Genomic DNA, 17,522 nt, shown 5'->3' on the forward strand with positions numbered 1-17,522 from the left:
GGAGAACCTCAGGACGAGGAGTCAGAAGATGATGGAAGATGCTAAATTATATGGTAAAGACTCTCCTTTATTAGCTCTGCCAGTTTTCCATATTTCAACACGTTCCACCACCTAACATGAGGGCTTTGCCATGGATGAATCCTGCAGAAAATAACCATTTGCGCCAAAAAAAACAAGCATATTGTGTCAATTACTCCCACCCACGTTAGAAACTCTGATGTGATTGTGACACGCAGCAATAAATTCATTATTTTTGAAGCACTTACTGAAAGTCGGCTTTAGACTGGTGAGTTTAAGTGTCTGGATTTAAAATGACCAGTCTAAAGATGACTTCACATGTCTGGATTTATTAGGACTGAGCCAGTCTTGCTACTGTTCATGTTCTGAAAGCTTTTAAGATCAGTTACTTGAAAAGTACAAATGCTGTCCAAGTTTAGTCCAAATGCAAGTGGTATTAAATTTCCCCGCTGTGCGACTACTAATAGGTATTTAGGTTGAAAAGTTTTAGAATACAAATAGTTCTAATGACGTCTAAGAGTACAAATGGTAGTAAGCAATCTGTGTTACAATCAGCCTTTGAGAGGGTTTTTGGAAAATGTTTTCCCCTGTAAGAGTTCATTGGCCCCAAATATTCTAGATCTAGATCAGAAATTCTGCAGCTACATGTTCCAACCACTAGATGTCACAAAAAGACAATTAAAGTCTTTTGGTTGAATCGTGTGCTTTTATGACGTGGTTAGCTGTTGGTTTAGTTTATTTAACAACCTGTACTTGCACTGTTTAAATATTAGAATGCATTTGATTGATTTTTATGACAAATTTATTAGACCTTTCTCTAATTTAAGTAAACATACATGACTTTTTTTATATATATATATATATATATACCTGTATAATTAATATTATATTAATAATGCCCTGCCTTCACCCAATGTCAGCTGGGTTCCCCCCGTGACCCTGAATAGGATAAGTGGTTAAAGATAATGGATGGAAATTAAATCTGACTTTTGAAGAATGCTGAATAATGTTCGAACTTCCCTCCATCACCAGGGATCCAGGGCTTCTGCAAGGACCTGCTGGAGGTGGCCGACATCTTGGAGAAGGCCAACGAGAGCGTGCCCAAGGAGGAGGTGACGAGCCAGAACCCTCACCTGAAGAACCTGTACGACGGCCTGGTGATGACCGAGGTCCAGATCCAGAAGGTGTTCACCAAGCACGGCCTGGTCAGGCTCAACCCGGACGGCCAGAAGTTCGACCCCTACGAGCACGAGGCTCTCTTCTACGCCCCCGTGGAGGGCAAGGAGCCCGACACCGTCGCCATAGTAACCAAAGTGGGCTACAAGCTCCACGGTCGCACCCTCAGGCCGGCGTTGGTGGGCGTGGCCAAAGCGCCCTAGAAGCGATGACGTAACTTTCGCAAAGTGGGATTTGCTTTGTTGCCTGAGAGACGGATGACCTCAGGTACGGCAGACCGGTCGAGGGTCAGAGAGACGGGAACCCAACTGAACTTTGTATCTAGACGATATCAACTAGTTATTTTTACAGATACATTTACACTTACAATTAGTCTGGCACAAATTTCAACTCGTCATCAGTCAGGTATTGTCAGAGATTATCACCAGATCACAGAAAGAAGCTTTCATGTCTCCTATAAACTTGAATCTTTACTGAAAGAGACACAAAAAGTTGAACAAATTATCATTTAAAAACTAATTTTGAGACTTTTTTCGTGTGAGCTGTGATGTAATTTGAGAGTGCTAATTCTGAACCGTTGGTATCATTCCAGACTTTTCTTTAAAGCCCTAATAATCTTGAACTTGACTCGTCATTTGTCTTCTCTTTTTGTTTGTGAGTTTTAAAATTCGTTCTGTGAATAAAGCATAGAACAGTACATGAGGATGTGGAGAAAGGTTGCGATGTTACTTTGTTCTGAGTCGGGCTTCCCAAAGCCTTCATGGTAAAAAAAACAAAAACAAAACATCTTTCTGTTGTTCATTTGGACGTGATCAGGCTCCGGTAGGCCAGTAATTCGGTAATTGTGACGTTCCTACGCCACAATTTGGCTCAATGTTGCCTGACGGTAATGTGACGGCTTTAACTGTAAACCATTAGATTAATTATGTAATATTTGTCCAAATTATTCACAGCATCAGAAGAATAAATTGATCAACTTTGGCATCTTGGTTGAGTGTTTTTCTTTTACACACATCTTGGAAATAATATTAAAAAAGAAAAGTAGTGCGGAGGTTTTTTAGCCATGAGGTGAGAGAGACAGGTGTATGCAGGTGTTGGTTATTGTAGTTTGGCTCTCTCACCAACACAGTGAACGGTAGCAGCAGTGACTGCGACACAGCTCATGGATCTGTTTAAGATACTTACGCTACTCCTACTTCTCTGAGTCAGTCAAATCTGAACATAGACATGATAAACATATTTTAGATTCAGTGACTTACACTTCTCAATGATATCGTTATTTTATAACAATGAGAGCAGGTTCACACTGACACGCGTGAAAGAGTTTGGAGACGCCGTGGTGAACGTTATGCTGCCTGTAACATCTCCCAGCATGAGAATGAGATGCTGGGTTGACGCCCTTCTACGGGTCTGTCCAGCCCTCCTTGTGTAACCGCCGGTCTCCTAGTATCTCCTCCGTGCTCTTGAGACTGCTGTGGAGACAGGGCAAACCTTCTTGTGACCGCACGTATAAGGATGTGCCATCCTGGAGGAGCTGGACTACCTGTGCAACCTGATTTAGGCTGCAGGTACCGCCTCATGCTACAAAGACACTAGCAGAACACAAAACTATAGAGAAGAATCAGTCAGGAAGGATGAGGTGAGAGCAATTGTCTGTGGCCACCACATGCAAAACCATTTCCTTTTTTTGGAGGGGTTGTCTTGCTGTTGCCTCTCCATTGAACCCTGTTGTCACTTTCATTTGCACCAAAGCAGGTGAAAGTGATTCACAATCACTCATGCTTCCTAAATGGATGGATTGATATCGCTGAAGTTGTACTGACTTGGTGTTAAACTGTGATGATTAAGTGTTCCATTAGTTTTTTTTGTGCACTTCACTTCCCCGCAGTCGCCCACTAAATCTACCAAAAATGATAGACAAACAAACAAAAGGTATCTGATCCCAAATGAAATGTAAGTTGGGAGTCACTGAGGAGGGACACACAAGAGAAGTAAAGGCCGGCTAAAGATGTGAACACTTAAAATCAAAACCCCACAAAATCACTAAACACAGAGAGCCAACTAAAGGTGTTGACCCTCTGCAGACACACAACCGAATGAGCAGAGTGCAGCCAACCTGCTTCTATATAACCGGGCTGATTATCAACAGCTGAAGGTGATCAAGACTCAGAGAAACCTGCAGCCCAGATCTGTCATGATTCCTCTGACCATAACAGTTGCCACCGTGACCTGGCCCATCAGATAAGCAGAAGATTACTGAGCCTTTTTAAAATAATGAAACTATATATTTTATAGAAGTACTATAGAAGTTATATTTTAACAATAACTCAAGCTTTGAAATGATTAAATTGTTTCAGACAGGTCATGTTTACTTGCATTGCTTCCCCACTGAAACTAAATGAAAACTGAAAATTTGAATTATCATAATGCTTGTTCTTCACTACTATGTATACTTTTACTCAGGTTAAGATAGATTTTCAAATTCCTATTCTAATCCGTTCCATTTCTTACTTTCTTGTGTTTTTTTCCATTTATAATAACGGTGAAAACACTGTTGTACCTTCCTTAACATGCTGCTACTGTGTCCCTCTAATGGACAACAAAAAGCTGATATTTTGTGTTTTGATGGGGTTCTTTTTTTCTCTTTCAGAGTCACAAGCGCTGCAAACTTATTGAAGACAAACAAGACTATTTATAATTATAAAGTTTTTGCACTTTTAATACATCCCCGTACACACCTTGTGCAATAACAAAAATAACGGGACAGCAAAAACAGCTCAACAGCATCAGACCGGTAACAAGATTAAAGACAGCACAACAGCATGCCATCACTTTGCTCTAAAGCTTCAGAAAAATGTGTCTTCTTTGTAATCCAAATTTTGTTTTTGTATTTTATTACAAAAGCTATAAACAATTTTCCCATGACACAAAATACTGTACATTTCACAGGTCAGCAATTATAGTTTCTTTTTTTTCAAATGTATCTTACAAAATTATCTACATTTTGGTGACATAAAGGATGCAAAATCAACCCCCCCCCACCCGCTTTACAAATAATATTGCTCCACTGGGAAATGAAAATCTATTAGCCATGTTTTCCTTTTGAGACATTTACACCGAAACACACCATTTTTGGAACAATGTGAAACGTTTGTTTGCACTGTCGACATCTGAAACACAGATGTCGACAGTCCTTGAAAAAAGAACTCACAATCTAAAAGGAATAAACAAAAAGCTGACGTTCAAACACAGGGGGAACCGTCAGATCAACATGCTCTCGGTTTGGTTTATAGGCTGGAAACTAGCTTTACTAGAACATTCTGGTTCAGATTGCATTTTGAGCTGACCTCTGACCTGAAATGTTCTGATTATCCCTTCGTTATGATGCTCATACTTTCACCTCAGCTTCAACATAATACGCCAGGCCTGTCGCTCAATCGGCAGCTTCAATGAAACAAACACATGTACTGGAGGTGACCACGAATGTTGGAAAGATGATAATAATAAATGTGTTCCACATACTTTAGGTCAGCGGTTCTCTAAGTCATTCGCCACTAAGGCCCAGAGTCAAGTAAATTAACAAGCAGAATTAGACGGAGAGGTTCTTATCATTAAAAGATAAGGCTGGAAATGTATTATATCCAGCTTTCGACTCATTGTTGGTCTTTTGTTAAAGGTCCCATATCGTGCTCATTTTCAGGTTTGTACTTGTATTTTGTGTTTCTACTAGAACATGTTTACATGCTCTTATGTTAAAAAAAAAACTAAATTTTCCTCATACTGTCTGCCTGAATATACCTGTATTCACCCTCTGTCTGAAACGCTCCGTTTTAGTGCATTTTCAACGGAAATGCAACATAATTGTGTTGCTAGGCAACAGCTTGGGTCCATGTTTACTTCCCGTCAGCTGATGTCATTAACATACACTGCAACCAGGAAATAAACTGGGACACATTTAGAATGTTTATGTTTAAAACCATGTAATGGTCTAAATATTGTATATTTGTGACATCACAAATGGACAGAAATCCTATAACGGCTTGTTCCAAACGCAAAATTTATGAATAAACTGTGTGTATTTCTCTGCATATTGAGCATTTTGATAGTTTAACAGTATTTATGTAGCACTTAAACCTGCTTTATGATATAAAACACATGAAAATCTCACTTTTTACAATATGGGACCTTTAAGTCTTTTCATGGGACAGAAATATAAAATGTAGTAGTGTTTGACTAGAATGGTACATGGTTTGGAGCATCACGTTGATGAAATATGACTGATGACCATAACAGAACATTAACATCCAGAAAGTGAAGCTCTACAATGAAGAGGAGGCCATTTATGATGACCACAAAAAAAAAGAAAACGACAAAGCTTAAGGCAATGCCTACCGATGCAGAACTAATGCTGCTCACGACTTGCATTCCCCCCCCCAAAAAAGGCCAAATTCCTCTTTACAGACGCAGTAAAGAGGCAAAAAATAATACTCTAGCACGTATTCCAGTTCAGGTAAGAACTGTCTTTCTTCTCTTGTGATTTTAGAGCTGTGAAATGACAGCCGATTCAATGACTTCATTTTCATTTAAATAGCCACCGCTCAGCTTGACTCGCAGGAAAAAGCAGAGAAAATGAGAGAATGAGTCACCGGTGCTGTTGTGATGGTTCGGCCTTCAACACAAAGTGAAGTTACCTTTGAAAGAAACTAATGAGAGGCTGCCAAGAGGGGGAGGAGGTCGGTAACAGCTGGTCTGACAGACCATGTGTGTGCGCGTGTGAAGTGGTCAACCACAGGGCTGACGTTTGGAGTTAGGACTGTGGAAATTCAAAACGCATACAATGAGGATGAACACTGTAATCTAAGAGTAAAAAGATAAAGAGGTGTACTATTAGCCTGCCTTGCATTAACACTTACGTTAAAGAAAAAATCAATAATCTTGGAATCGTACTTTTTTAGCATTTGGGTGTTCAGCATTCAGAGAGTTTTTCCTTCATACTGATTTCAAACTAAAATGTAAATAAAATACAAATTGTAGCCCGACTGATACAGGATTTTTGAAGCCAATACTATGGATATTTAAAAGGCCCTGAAAATGTATTTTCTCACGATTTTCTACCAACACTTTTGGTTATTATGTCATGTGAGAGATTTCTGTATTTCACTGTGCTCCTCTCTAAAGTGGGTTAAAGTGGGCGGGGCTTATTTGGGCACCAATCAAGGTTTACCAACATTTCAATCAATGTTGGTTGTCACTGATCAAATCACACCCACACAGTCCTGATGAGGCAGATTAGCTGAGTGTTAAACTCTTAATAAATAATAATACCTAAAGATGTGTGTTTTTTTGATCATTGCTTATTTAGCATGAATGTATGCTATGGAGAAATACTTCTAGATCTGAAGCCAAGGTGCTTTAAGAATTAAATACAATATGTCAGCCAAAGTTTGTGTTTTTACCATAACCACATAATGAATGAATATTATTGATAAGGATCCTTTAAATTTGATTATGAAAGAATTGCGGCCAACAAATGTACTGACGTTTTACAGTTGAAAAACAAACGTTCTCTAGTGGACAGACTGTGTAATGACAACACTGTCTCTAAATGATTTTGTAATATTCTTTGGCATTTCTTTACACACACTTCTTGTTGCTTTTTGGCTGACATATGTGCCAATACTGATAAATATATGATCAAACATCAGCAGATGTATCGCTCTATGTCTATCTGACTCAGTCCAGAGAAAGCTAGATGATGGTTCTTTTCCTTCACTTGTAGGCAGTAAGAAGGGGAAACAATAAGTCAGAGAATTGAGAGTTTACTGAAGATGTATGACAATGTCTAGGAAACGAAGGCCTTAAAATGTTACAGAATTTGAACAGCTAGCGGTCGAGCTTTAACCGATGAGAAACCGAGAGTTTGAGAGATCCTCAAAAACATCTACGACGGCGATCAATTCTGTCACCCAACATTCACCCCAAAAATGCAGCTTGAGATGGCTTTTGAACCAGTCGATGTTTGTTTACCTGTCAGCATTGTAGTTCTCATTCATGTAGAAACAAGAAGGACACAAAGTATTTGAAATCCACAGTTTGTTTTTCACCCCCGTCGCTTTCCAAATGTAAAAATATAGGCTTGTCTTTGTTTCCTATCCCTGGTATGAAAATAAACTTTTTTTTTTTCCATCCTCTTTCTGTGCAATTTACATATTCACAAGGTCCCCTTTGAAAAAAAAGTTCTGTCCTGTTCTACGGAGCTTACAGCAAATCAGCTACCAGTGATCGTCAACTTATTACTTCCTGACCGAAGACGGATCGCTAAGAGGCGTCTCTGGATATCCAGCCGCTTTCCGTGAGGAAGGTGAGAATGCGCTTCTTGAGGACCTTGTCCAGGTAGCTGGGCAGCCGGCTCTTGGCCGGGATGCCTTGCCTTTTCTGCATGTTATCTTTGATGATGATGGTTTTGACAGTCAGGTAGCGTGCCGGGCTGAGGTTCAGAGAGTTACACAGCACCTTCTCTCGGTCTGACAGCAGCTCGAAGCCCGTCAGATTCTCGATGGCGGCGAACTCGCCGTCTTTGCACTCTTCTTTGATCACGACCCCCAACCCTCCGGCGATGCCTCCTCCGCCTCCGGCTCCACCGCCGAGTCCCAACCCGGAGCCGAGCGCGCCGCCACCTCCGCTGCCCCGTTTGGAGGTGACCACGCTTTTGTTCTCCTTGCGTTTCTCCCGTTTGTGGCGCGCCGCTTCGTATTCCGCCGACTCTTCCAGGCGGGCGATGCCATTGCGGCGGTAGCGCTGCAGCTCACGCACTTTTGCCCTTAGCACGCGCTCTTTGTGCATGTTCTCAAAGAAGTCTTCAAATTCCCGATGGGCCATGAACTGGCAGAGCCCCCGCAGTCTGACCCGCTGATCCTTCTCTTCCTTGGTGATCTTTCTTTTGGGCGTGCTGGGAACGGGACCGGATCCCGCTGCTGTCGTGGAACCGGATCCAATCGTGCCGCCGCCAGCTCCTGCGCCACCCACGCCGCCGACGGCGCCCGTGACTCCCGGCGCTCCTGGTTTCTCCTTCTCCTTGTCTTTCTTGTCGCGGCCCAGGAACGCGGGCACCAGGTTGTAGTCCCGGGCGATGTTCTTACGTCGCTGGCGTTCTCTGAGCTTGCGCACGTACATGTCCACGTGAGCGCGTTTCATTTCGATTTCCACGTCCTCGTCGTCGTAGTTCACAGACAGCCCGCTGATGAGCTTCTCCGCGTCCTGGTCGTATTCGATCTCGTAGTCGTCGCGTAGCGGCATGTAGCCCAGCTGCTGCTGCTCGGCCAGGCTGATATCCAGCGGAGGGAGCGGGGTGGTGAGGCTGGGCGACAGGGGCCCCCCGCTCGGGCAGGTGTGGTCCGTCACCCGGTTGGGAATGCTGTCCGGGATGCACGCTTTACCCAGGTTTCCATGGATGTACATGGTAACATAGTGTTCCATGACTTCCTGAGGAGTTCGGGATGCTCCGACGTGAGCGGCCATGTCCTCCTGAAAGACAACACAAACAGGATGTTGTTATTTCATGAGCATAGTGGAAGAAGTACACAGTAGACAGTATTCAGTTGATAAACTTGTAACCTAGAGAGTCTTTAGGTCAGTCAGCAAGTCTGCTGAATATGGTCAACATGCAAGCATACAATTCAACATACGTGGAATATAAATATATATAATATATGATAAATTCCCCGAGGCACTCTGACTTTTAAACCCTTTGAAACTTAAGGTATACCTTGATTTTAACTTATGGGATTTTTTTGTAAATACTTTTGTATTTATTCAGCATATTTCAATCTGTGATTATTCAAATCTTCAATTGTAACCATTTAAAAAGGTATATTTAGATTTTACCTTTGATATTTGTGGTATATTTTTGTTTTATTTATATTATTTAGTTAGTTCAATTTGTATTATATTTAGTTAATTCCATGTGTATATCGTCTACGTGGCCAATGCAATTAAGTTAACTCAACTACATGATTAATTAATATTTACTTGGGTTTAAATTGTGCTCTTCCTTCAAGAAAATTCACATAATTCCCTTAACAAGTGCCATATTACATCGTTAATTAATTGATTATTATACTTTTTTTTTTTTTTTAATTGCACGCCTGTAGAGTAGAAAGTAAAGCATTTGTGTCTAAAACAATTATTGACCTAAATGTAAAAATGATATGAAATAACAGACTGCATCAATAATTAAAATAATAAGTGTTAGTTGCAACCCTAAATCAAATTGTTACAGTGATAAAACATATACAGATGCTTACATGTGATGTTTATTGTGATCTATCTTGGTTTGTGATGTATAGAAGAGTCGGGTAACCCTCCACTAGGGCAGTATAACTAAAGTTCTAGCTTAGTGAAGTCAGCGCTCGTATTTTGTGGTAGCCAGTAAGGCCTTGTTGTGCCTTTAATAGATAAAACAATAACACTGAAATACCTGTGGACCTGTAAGAGTCACTGGGTTGCCAATGCGACCCACTGGACCAACTTTCACTCTTGACATTTTTTACAAGTAACGTTACTTTAAAACACAAACTACTGCGACTGCTGTTAAGTTGACTTATATAAAGTGATGTAGACAAGGCAGCTTTATTTGTAGAGCACATTTCAGCAACAGGGCAATTCAAAGTGCTTTACATAAACATTCAAGAACATTGCGACAAAGTGCAAAAGAACATTAAAGGTCCCATATCGTGCTCATTCTCAGGTTCGTACTTGTATTTTATGTTTCTACTAGAACATGTTTAAATGCTGTAATGTTAAAAAAAAAACTTTATTGTCCTCATACTGTCTGCCTGAATATACCTGTATTCACCCTCTGTCTGAAACGCTCCGTTTTAGTGCATTTCAACGGAATTGCAAAGGCATTGCATTGCTATGCAACAGTTTGGGTCCATGTTTATTTCCTGTCTGCTGATGTTATATACATACACTGCAACAGGAAATAAACTTGGGAACATTTAGAATGTTTACATTTGAAATTGCGACAAGGGTCTAAATATTGTATATTTATGACATCACAAATGTGCAAAAATCCTAACGGCTTGTTTCAAACGCACAATTTCTGAATACGGGCTGTGTGTATTTCCCTGTGGACTGAGTGTTTCGATACTTTCACAGTATTCATATAGGACTTAAGCCTGCTTTATAATAAAAAAAACAACATGAAAATCTCACTTTTTTTATAATATGGGACCTTTAAGTTTTGATCTAAAAGAACTCAGAGTTGGAGCTGGTTCTGCAGGTTTCTGCAGGAGGTTTCTCACAATATTTGGTGCATACAAACTGAACACTGCTTCTTCTGCATGTTTAGTTGTGACTCTGGGGGACACCAAGCAGACCTGATCCAGATGACCTGAGAGGTCTGGATGGTTCATAACAGAGCAGAAGATCAGAAATGTATTTTAAAAGAACTCAGAGTTGGATCTGGTTCCTGCAGGTTTCTGCAGAGCTTGTTTCACAATATTTTAGTGCGTAAAAACCTGAACATACCCAGTTTCCAAATCCATACTGCTCGATGGCATCGAGCAGCGACTGCTCTTCCCTGCTGGTCCATCCTCCCTCTGCCTCGGGACCCCAGAGAGAGAAGCGACCGCCGTCGACCTGCTGGTAGCCGTGCCATCTCCGGTGGTTACCGATTTCCGCGCCCGCCGAGAAGCACTCCGGACACAGCTCTATATCCGGGCAGTCTGTGCAACGAAGCCGCAGGTTGGTAACATCTGCGAGGCAGTTTACGCAGTACTTCTTCCCTAGGTCGGCCATGATGCCTTGGCTCCTGTTTCTTGTTGTCGGAGGAACAAGGTGTGCTGCGCATGCGCGACCTACTCTACATCCTGCTTTTTAATATTAATGAGCAAGAGGTCAGGGGGAGGCTTCTGATTGGCTCAGCTCGATTCCAGTTTCCAGGACAACCTATAACAAACAGATGCATTGACTCCAGAAGTGCACCAGCTTCCTATAGCTGTATAGACAGATATAATAATACTTCTGGGTTTTTATTTAATAATACTTCTGGGTTTTTATTTTTTTTATTTTATTTTTTTTAAATGGATGGAGAGACAGAAAATTAGGTGAAGAATGCTAAGCTGTTGCATCAGATCAGGATGAAGAAAACTCAGAAAGTGTGAAAGCCACAGAGGAAGATGCTCCTGTTGGAGAAGAGAACAGTAGAAGTGAGTTTCCGTCTGTCTAATGCATCACCACAAGTGCCAGTTTCCACGACAACCTAAAACAAAACGAACCGATGCATTGACTCCAGAAGTGCACCAGCTTCATACACCTATATAGACAGATATAATAATACTTCTGGGTTTTTATTTAATAATACTTCTGGGTTTTTATTTTAATAATACTTCTGGGTTTTTATTTAATAATACTTCTGGGTTTTTATTTTAATAATACTTCTGTTGTTTTTTTTTAATAATGCTTCTGGGTTTTTATTTTAATAATACTTCTGGGTTTTTATTTAATAATACTTCTGGGTTTTTATTTAATAATACTTCTGGGTTTTTATTTTAATAATACTTCTGTTGTTTTTTTTTAATAATACTTCTGGGTTTTTATTTAATAATACTTCTGTTGTTTTTTTTTTAATAATACTTCTGGGTTTTTATTTAATAATACTTCTGTTTTGTTTTTTTAATAATACTTCTGGGTTTTTATTTAATAATACTTCTGGGTTTTTATTTAATAATACTTCTGGGTTTTTATTTAATAATACTTCTGGGTTTTTATTTAATAATACTTCTGGGTTTTTATTTTAATAATACTTCTGGGTTTTTATTTAATAATATTTCTGTTTTTTTTCTTTTTTCTTTTTTTTTTAAATGGATGGAGACAGAAAATGAGGTGAAGAATGCTAAGCTGTTGCATCAGATCAGGATGAAGAAAACTCAGAAAGTGTGAAAGCCACTGAGGAAGAGGCTCCTGTTGGAGAAGAGAACAGTAGAAGTGAGTTTCCGTCTGTCTAATGCATCACCACAAGTGCCAGTTTCCACGACAACCTAAAACAAAACGAACCGATGCATTAGACTCCAGAAGTGCACCAGCTCCCTATAGCTGTATTACACAAATAGAATAATACTTCTGGGTTTTTTATTTTCTTTTAAAAAAAAATGGATGGAGAGACAGAAAATGAGGTGAAAAATGATAGGGTGGTGTCAGCAGATTCATCCATTGAGGAGGACAATTCTCCTATTAATGGACATGGAAAGGAAGGTGTCCCAGCTGTTGCATCAGATCAGGATGAAGAAAACTCAGAAAGTGTGAAAGCCACTGAGGAAGAGGCTCCTGTTGGAGAAGAGAACAGTGAAGATGAGTTCCCGGGTGTCGAATGCATCACCACAAATGAAGACTTGGATGTGAAGGTGAATGAAGTGAGTGAGCAGCCGGTGTCCCACGAGGAGAGGGTTGTTTCTGAAATCAACAGCAATGATGACGACGGACCTCCCGGGCTGCATCTTGAGACCCCGGAGAGACAGAACACCAGTCCTGAACGGGAGGAAGACGAGGCTGACGAGGCTGACGAGGCTGACGAGGCTGACGAGGCTGACGAAGAAGAGGAATCCCCTGCTGCTCCTCCCGCAGATAAAGAAGGCATCGACTATGAAGAATACATGCAGCTCCACCGGCAGCTGTGTGAGGACAGAGATGAAGCCAGCCAGCACCACAGCTCGCTGCAGGTGAAGCTGGCGGAGTTCTTCCGCAAGAATGCCGGGGAATACGCCCAGCTGGACATGGAGACACTGGTGTCGGAGCAGCTGCAGCAGTATGAGAAGTACGTTGACCTCCTGACTGACCTGAAGCAGCAGTTCACCGCTGATTCACAGACGGCTCAGCAGCAGGCAGAGGAGCTGAGGTTCAAATACCAAGAGAAGCTGGACAAGGTTGGTCTTACTGTCAGAGTCAGGACCTGTGCATGTGTGTGTGTGCAACATGGCAAAATTAAGTACGCTCAACTATCCATATGGGAACAAAAAAGCTTCAGTAAGCGACAATTTTTTGGCATCATTGGGCAAAAATTCCATAATAACCTTTCAGCATATTGTAATTCCCGCATCTCGTCATGGCTCTGTTTTCAGGCTTTAAAAAAATCTAGCCCGTGACGGGAGACTTTGACCAATCACAGGTCATTTCAGAGAGAGAGAGAGCGTTCCTATTGGCTGCGCTCCGGCTGGTGGTGGGCGGTGCTTGGTATTTCCTCAACTGATCTCAACACGGCTGTCGGGCGTTCTCATTTTACAGCTAAACAGTACACTACAAGATGTTTCTGAAAACATTTGAGGAGAGTAATAGGCATTAACGTTAACAGAATATTGATTCATACATAATTTGATCGGCGCTGCCTAGTTTGACCGTTTAAATACTTAAGTACTGTAACAGCGTTTTATTACTTTGTTACATTACACCCCTGGTTATTTACATTTACAACTGAACGCTGAATAAGAAGACATTTTTAGGCGACCAAAAATGGTATAATTAACTGTAATGAACTGAAAACAAGACGAAAGCACGTACAAATCCCAGACGTGGTAGCGACCTGTCAATCACAAGGTAGATGAACATCATGCTGTATTGAAGAAGACTTGAAACTATAGCGATTGAGACCATAAACACGTGTTTACAATGTTTACTGAGGTAATAAATCAGATGAGAAGTAGGCTCATTTTCTCATAGACTTCTATACTAGGGCTTCTCAAAGTCCGGACCGAGGTCCATATCTAGACCGAACGGCAAGTCAATCCGGACTGGAGAAATACTTTGATTCGAAACCAAGTTTTCAGAGGCTTTAATTGGTCTCCTATCCCTCCAGGGAAAAAGGAGTACAAGGGGTCTACACACATGCTGCTATGCAGTGAGCTGGGTGGAGGTGACATGCATACTGAGCCATGCAGACACTGCTCTCAGCTCTATGCGAACATGGGAATGCTTTAAGAACAAACCAAGAAAATGTGCAAAGCACGACTTGAATATATTTAAGCACCCAAATTAGGGGTCTGCTACAGTTACCCTAATAAGTGTTGATTGTGTGTTACGGTGTACTGATCAGCGGTCCGAACCCCTCTCATCTTCGTCCTCAGGCAGAAAATGAATGGCGAGCGTTCGTGGCGCTGAAGCAGGATGTAGCTGTGACAGTACTAAGCCGACGCCTGGGCAAAGGCGCTGCTCATGCCAAAGTGGAGGCAACCTTGGCAACAGAGAAGCTTCTGCAGCACGAGCTGATCAAGCTGCGCCTCAAGCACAACAAGCTGAGGATCAAGATTCACAGGCTGGAGGCAGAGCTCCGGGTAGGAGAAGAACATGCCAGGGACCCCCTGCATCTCCAGTTTGTGCAGCTGCAGGCTGAGAGGCTGGAGCTGCAAAGACGTGCGGAAAAGCAAAAGGAGGAATCTTTAAAGATGCAGAAGAAGATCAGCGGCAGCTTGGAGGTAGGTCGAAGAATCCACAGGTACAGATTGCGTTAAAGTCATTTCTGCAGTTGCTTCACACAAAATATATGATTTCCGGTACTAAGTAATTAAGTCAGCATTGTTGTTTCCTTTGCTCTATCAGCTCCTGTCAAACGTAAAGGAGAAGCTGTTCTGGAGCCAGATGGAGGTCCAGGCCAAGCGAGAGCAGCTGGCCAAGGTGGAGGCCATGGTGGCCAGGAAGAGGGAGCTCCTGAGCGGGACTCGGCAGGCACGCAACGGCCTGCAGAGAGACAACCTGAGGCTGAAGGAGCACCGTGGACTGCTGGGGAACAGGGTCCTGCTGCGGGACTTTGAGGACACCGTGGACGCCTCCGACCACCTGGAGGAACAACTGGAGGATCTGAAGTGCCAGCAGGCTGAGATCGTCTTCAGTTGTGGCAGATGGAAGACAACTTAATGAATGAATGAATGAATGAACTAATGACTGAATTAACTTCTTAAGGTGTGATCAGACCTGATCCCGGCTTTTGTGCAGATTTTTCCGCCTTTGTTTTATTGTTCTGTTCGTCTTTGGATATTTACTACTTTGGGCAATACTTTCATTTCTTTTTTTTATTTAACCAGATCAAATCCATTGAGATAAAATCTCTTTAGCGTTGGCGATCTGGCCAAGAAGTTAAACATTGAATGCACATAGATTTCATACATACAATAAAACTAAAACAAAACAAGACATTACAGAGTACAAACTAGCACAGGCATCAACAGTAAGAGGTTAAATATACATAGATAGTGTGGACAAAAAGGCAACAAGACATTGTTGTGTTATGCGTTGTTGCAAGAACAGTTTGTGGTTAAAACTTCTGATACTTCTTTTGTTTAAAGGTCCCATATCGTGCTAATTTTCAGGTTCATACTTGTATTTTGTGTTTCTACTAGAACATGTTCACATGCTGTAATGTTCCAAAAAAACTTTTATTTTCCTCATACTGTCTGTCTGGATAAACCTGTATTCACCCTCTGTCTGAAACGCTCCGTTTTAGTGCATTTCAACGGAATTGCAATGGAATTGCGTTGCTAGGCAACAGCTTGGGTCCATGTTTACTTCCTGTCAGCTGATGTTATTCATATACACTGCAACAGGAAATAAACTGGGACACATTTAGAATGTTTATGTTTAAAACCGTGTAACGGTCTAAATATTGTACATTTGTGACATCACAAATGGACAGAAATCCAAACGGCTTGTTTCAAACGCACAATTTTTTTGAGTTCAGGCTGTGTGTATTTCTCCGTATATTGAGCGTTTTGATGGTTTAACAGTATTTATAAAGCGCTTAAATCTGCTTTATAATATAAAAGACATGAAAATCTCACTTTTTACAATATGGGACCTTTAAAACTGGCTAATACTGGCAGTATAATGGTTAACAGAGAGGCAAAACAATGCTTAACAGGGAGTTTAGATTAACAGCCTACTTGAAATATTAAAGGAACAACAGTTTGGGAAATATCTATTTGCTTTGATAAAAAGATTGGTACCGCTCTCATGTTTGCGCGCTAAAATGGAGTTGGAGCCCACAGAAAATTAGCTCAGCTTAAAATAAAAACTGGAAGTAGGGGGAGATAGATACTAGATTTGTCCAGAGTTTATAAAGAAACATGTCTACCGAAACTTAATTTCTTGGCAAGCAGTGGGTGGCACAGTGACGTCCTGGAATGTTGTAGTCACAAGTTGTTATAAACATGGATTTGCATTTATATAGGGCCTTTCTAGTCTTCTGACCACTCAAAGCGCTTTACAATACATGTCAGCATTCACCCATTCGCACATACATTCATGACATCCAAAGTGCCAACCTGCCCATCAGGATCTAATCTAAATACTCATTCACACACCAAAAACTCCGCCTTCAGGAGCAATTTGGGGTTAAGTATCTAGCTCAAGGACCCTTCGACATGCGGATATATATATATATATATATATATATATATATATATATATATATATATATATATATATATATATATATATATATATATATTTTGAACAGAGCCAGACTAGCTGTTTCTCCGTGCTTGCAGTCTGAATGCTAAACTAAGTTAATCACCATCTGGCACAGGTTCCATACTAAACACACAGACATGACAATCATATCAATCTTCTCAACTCTCCCTGACAGAAAACCCCCCCCAAAAAACCTGAATATGCGTATTTCCCAAAGTGAACTATTACTTTAATTTTACTTTGAGGTGATTGGCACATGGTCTAACCCCCAGTCACTCAACCTTTTTAGAGTGCATATGCAAATCAGTACTAATAATGATGAAGGGACTGATGAACACAGTTCCATCAGTTTTGTCTGAACATAAAACTCTGTTTCACCATCTCAGGTATGATGTGCTGTTTTCACTTGAAGTCAGTAGATGGCACTACTGCACGATATGTGTATAGGTCTACTGTATATACAGATATCTGAGAGGAAAAATCACAGTTGTAGATTTGAACACATGCATAATTTATTTATTTTCAGTTCTCTATAGAACAACAAAATTATTAATCTAATAATAATTTGTATAACAAGCGAGAAAGTCCACTAAGGGCTGGTCAGGGAGGGGTGGTGGATGGCTCAAACAAACACTGGACTTTCCGCTGTTCGTGTCCACTATAAACCCAAATCTAAACGTTGACTTTACAGTTGTTATGCTTCTGACGTAATATTACGTAAGAAAGTATGCTAAGGCAGTTTTTATGTATTTACGCTAGTTATGTTGTGAGAGTTGTAACATTATACTGTTATGTTATTATTTGAACACAAACCATGATGTTTTTTTCTAACCTTAACCACTAACAATGTTTCTCTAAAGTGAAGTAAAATT

At 40.9% G+C, this 17,522-nt stretch overlaps 3 protein-coding genes across 4 annotated transcripts in view; 2 read left to right on the forward strand and 1 right to left on the reverse strand.

Annotated features, from left to right (window-relative positions):
• The window catches only part of grpel1 (GrpE-like 1, mitochondrial), a 4,947-nt gene extending 3,432 nt beyond the window's left edge, over nt 1–1,515 (forward strand). The window contains exons 3-4 of the mRNA XM_074623518.1: nt 1–53; nt 1,051–1,515. The exon at nt 1–53 is cut by the window's left edge and continues 29 nt beyond it. Of these exons, the coding sequence (XP_074479619.1) occupies nt 1–53; nt 1,051–1,397 (400 nt within the window). The 3' untranslated portion in view covers nt 1,398–1,515. The remainder of the gene's footprint in view (nt 54–1,050) is intronic.
• Nucleotides 1,516–5,272: 3,757 nt separating this feature from the next.
• Nucleotides 5,273–11,044, reverse strand: tada2b (transcriptional adaptor 2B). The gene is made up of 2 exons (XM_074623595.1): nt 10,726–11,044; nt 5,273–8,718 (listed from the first exon to the last, which is right to left on the reverse strand). Exons 1-2 carry the CDS (start codon nt 10,993–10,995, stop codon nt 7,513–7,515), a joined length of 1,476 nt encoding a protein of 491 aa, XP_074479696.1. The 5' UTR covers nt 10,996–11,044; the 3' UTR covers nt 5,273–7,512.
• A 192-nt stretch (nt 11,045–11,236) lies between these two features.
• cfap184 (cilia and flagella associated protein 184) lies at nt 11,237–15,160 on the forward strand. Of its 2 annotated transcripts, none has more exons than XM_074623597.1 (4): nt 11,237–11,405; nt 12,070–13,118; nt 14,313–14,660; nt 14,785–15,160. In XM_074623597.1, the coding sequence occupies exons 2-4, from the start codon at nt 12,348–12,350 to the stop codon at nt 15,097–15,099; spliced, it is 1,434 nt and encodes a 477-aa protein (XP_074479698.1). In that variant the 5' UTR covers nt 11,237–11,405; nt 12,070–12,347; the 3' UTR covers nt 15,100–15,160. The 2 variants fall into 2 exon arrangements, with proteins under 2 accessions (XP_074479698.1, XP_074479697.1); XM_074623596.1 differs by having other exon boundaries at nt 12,074–13,118.
• The last annotated feature ends 2,362 nt before the right edge of the window (nt 15,161–17,522 follow it).

This window comes from Sebastes fasciatus, chromosome 22 (genome assembly GCF_043250625.1).
Source record: "Sebastes fasciatus isolate fSebFas1 chromosome 22, fSebFas1.pri, whole genome shotgun sequence".
NCBI lineage: Eukaryota > Metazoa > Chordata > Actinopteri > Perciformes > Sebastidae > Sebastes > Sebastes fasciatus.

What these genes read in the sequence shown, in the direction of transcription:
- tada2b (XM_074623595.1), bottom strand. Translation starts at nt 10,995, where the DNA reads ATGGCCGACCTAGGGAAGAAGTACTGCGTAAACTGCCTCGCAGATGTT. An exon ending in AGTATGGATTTGGAAACTGG is followed by an intron (nt 8,719 to 10,725) that starts GTATGTTCAGGT and finishes GTTGTCTTTCAG; the next exon opens with GAGGACATGGCCGCTCACGT.
- cfap184 (XM_074623597.1), top strand. Translation starts at nt 12,348, where the DNA reads ATGGATGGAGAGACAGAAAATGAGGTGAAAAATGATAGGGTGGTGTCA. An exon ending in ACCAAGAGAAGCTGGACAAG is followed by an intron (nt 13,119 to 14,312) that starts GTTGGTCTTACT and finishes CTTCGTCCTCAG; the next exon opens with GCAGAAAATGAATGGCGAGC. An exon ending in AGATCAGCGGCAGCTTGGAG is followed by an intron (nt 14,661 to 14,784) that starts GTAGGTCGAAGA and finishes TTGCTCTATCAG; the next exon opens with CTCCTGTCAAACGTAAAGGA.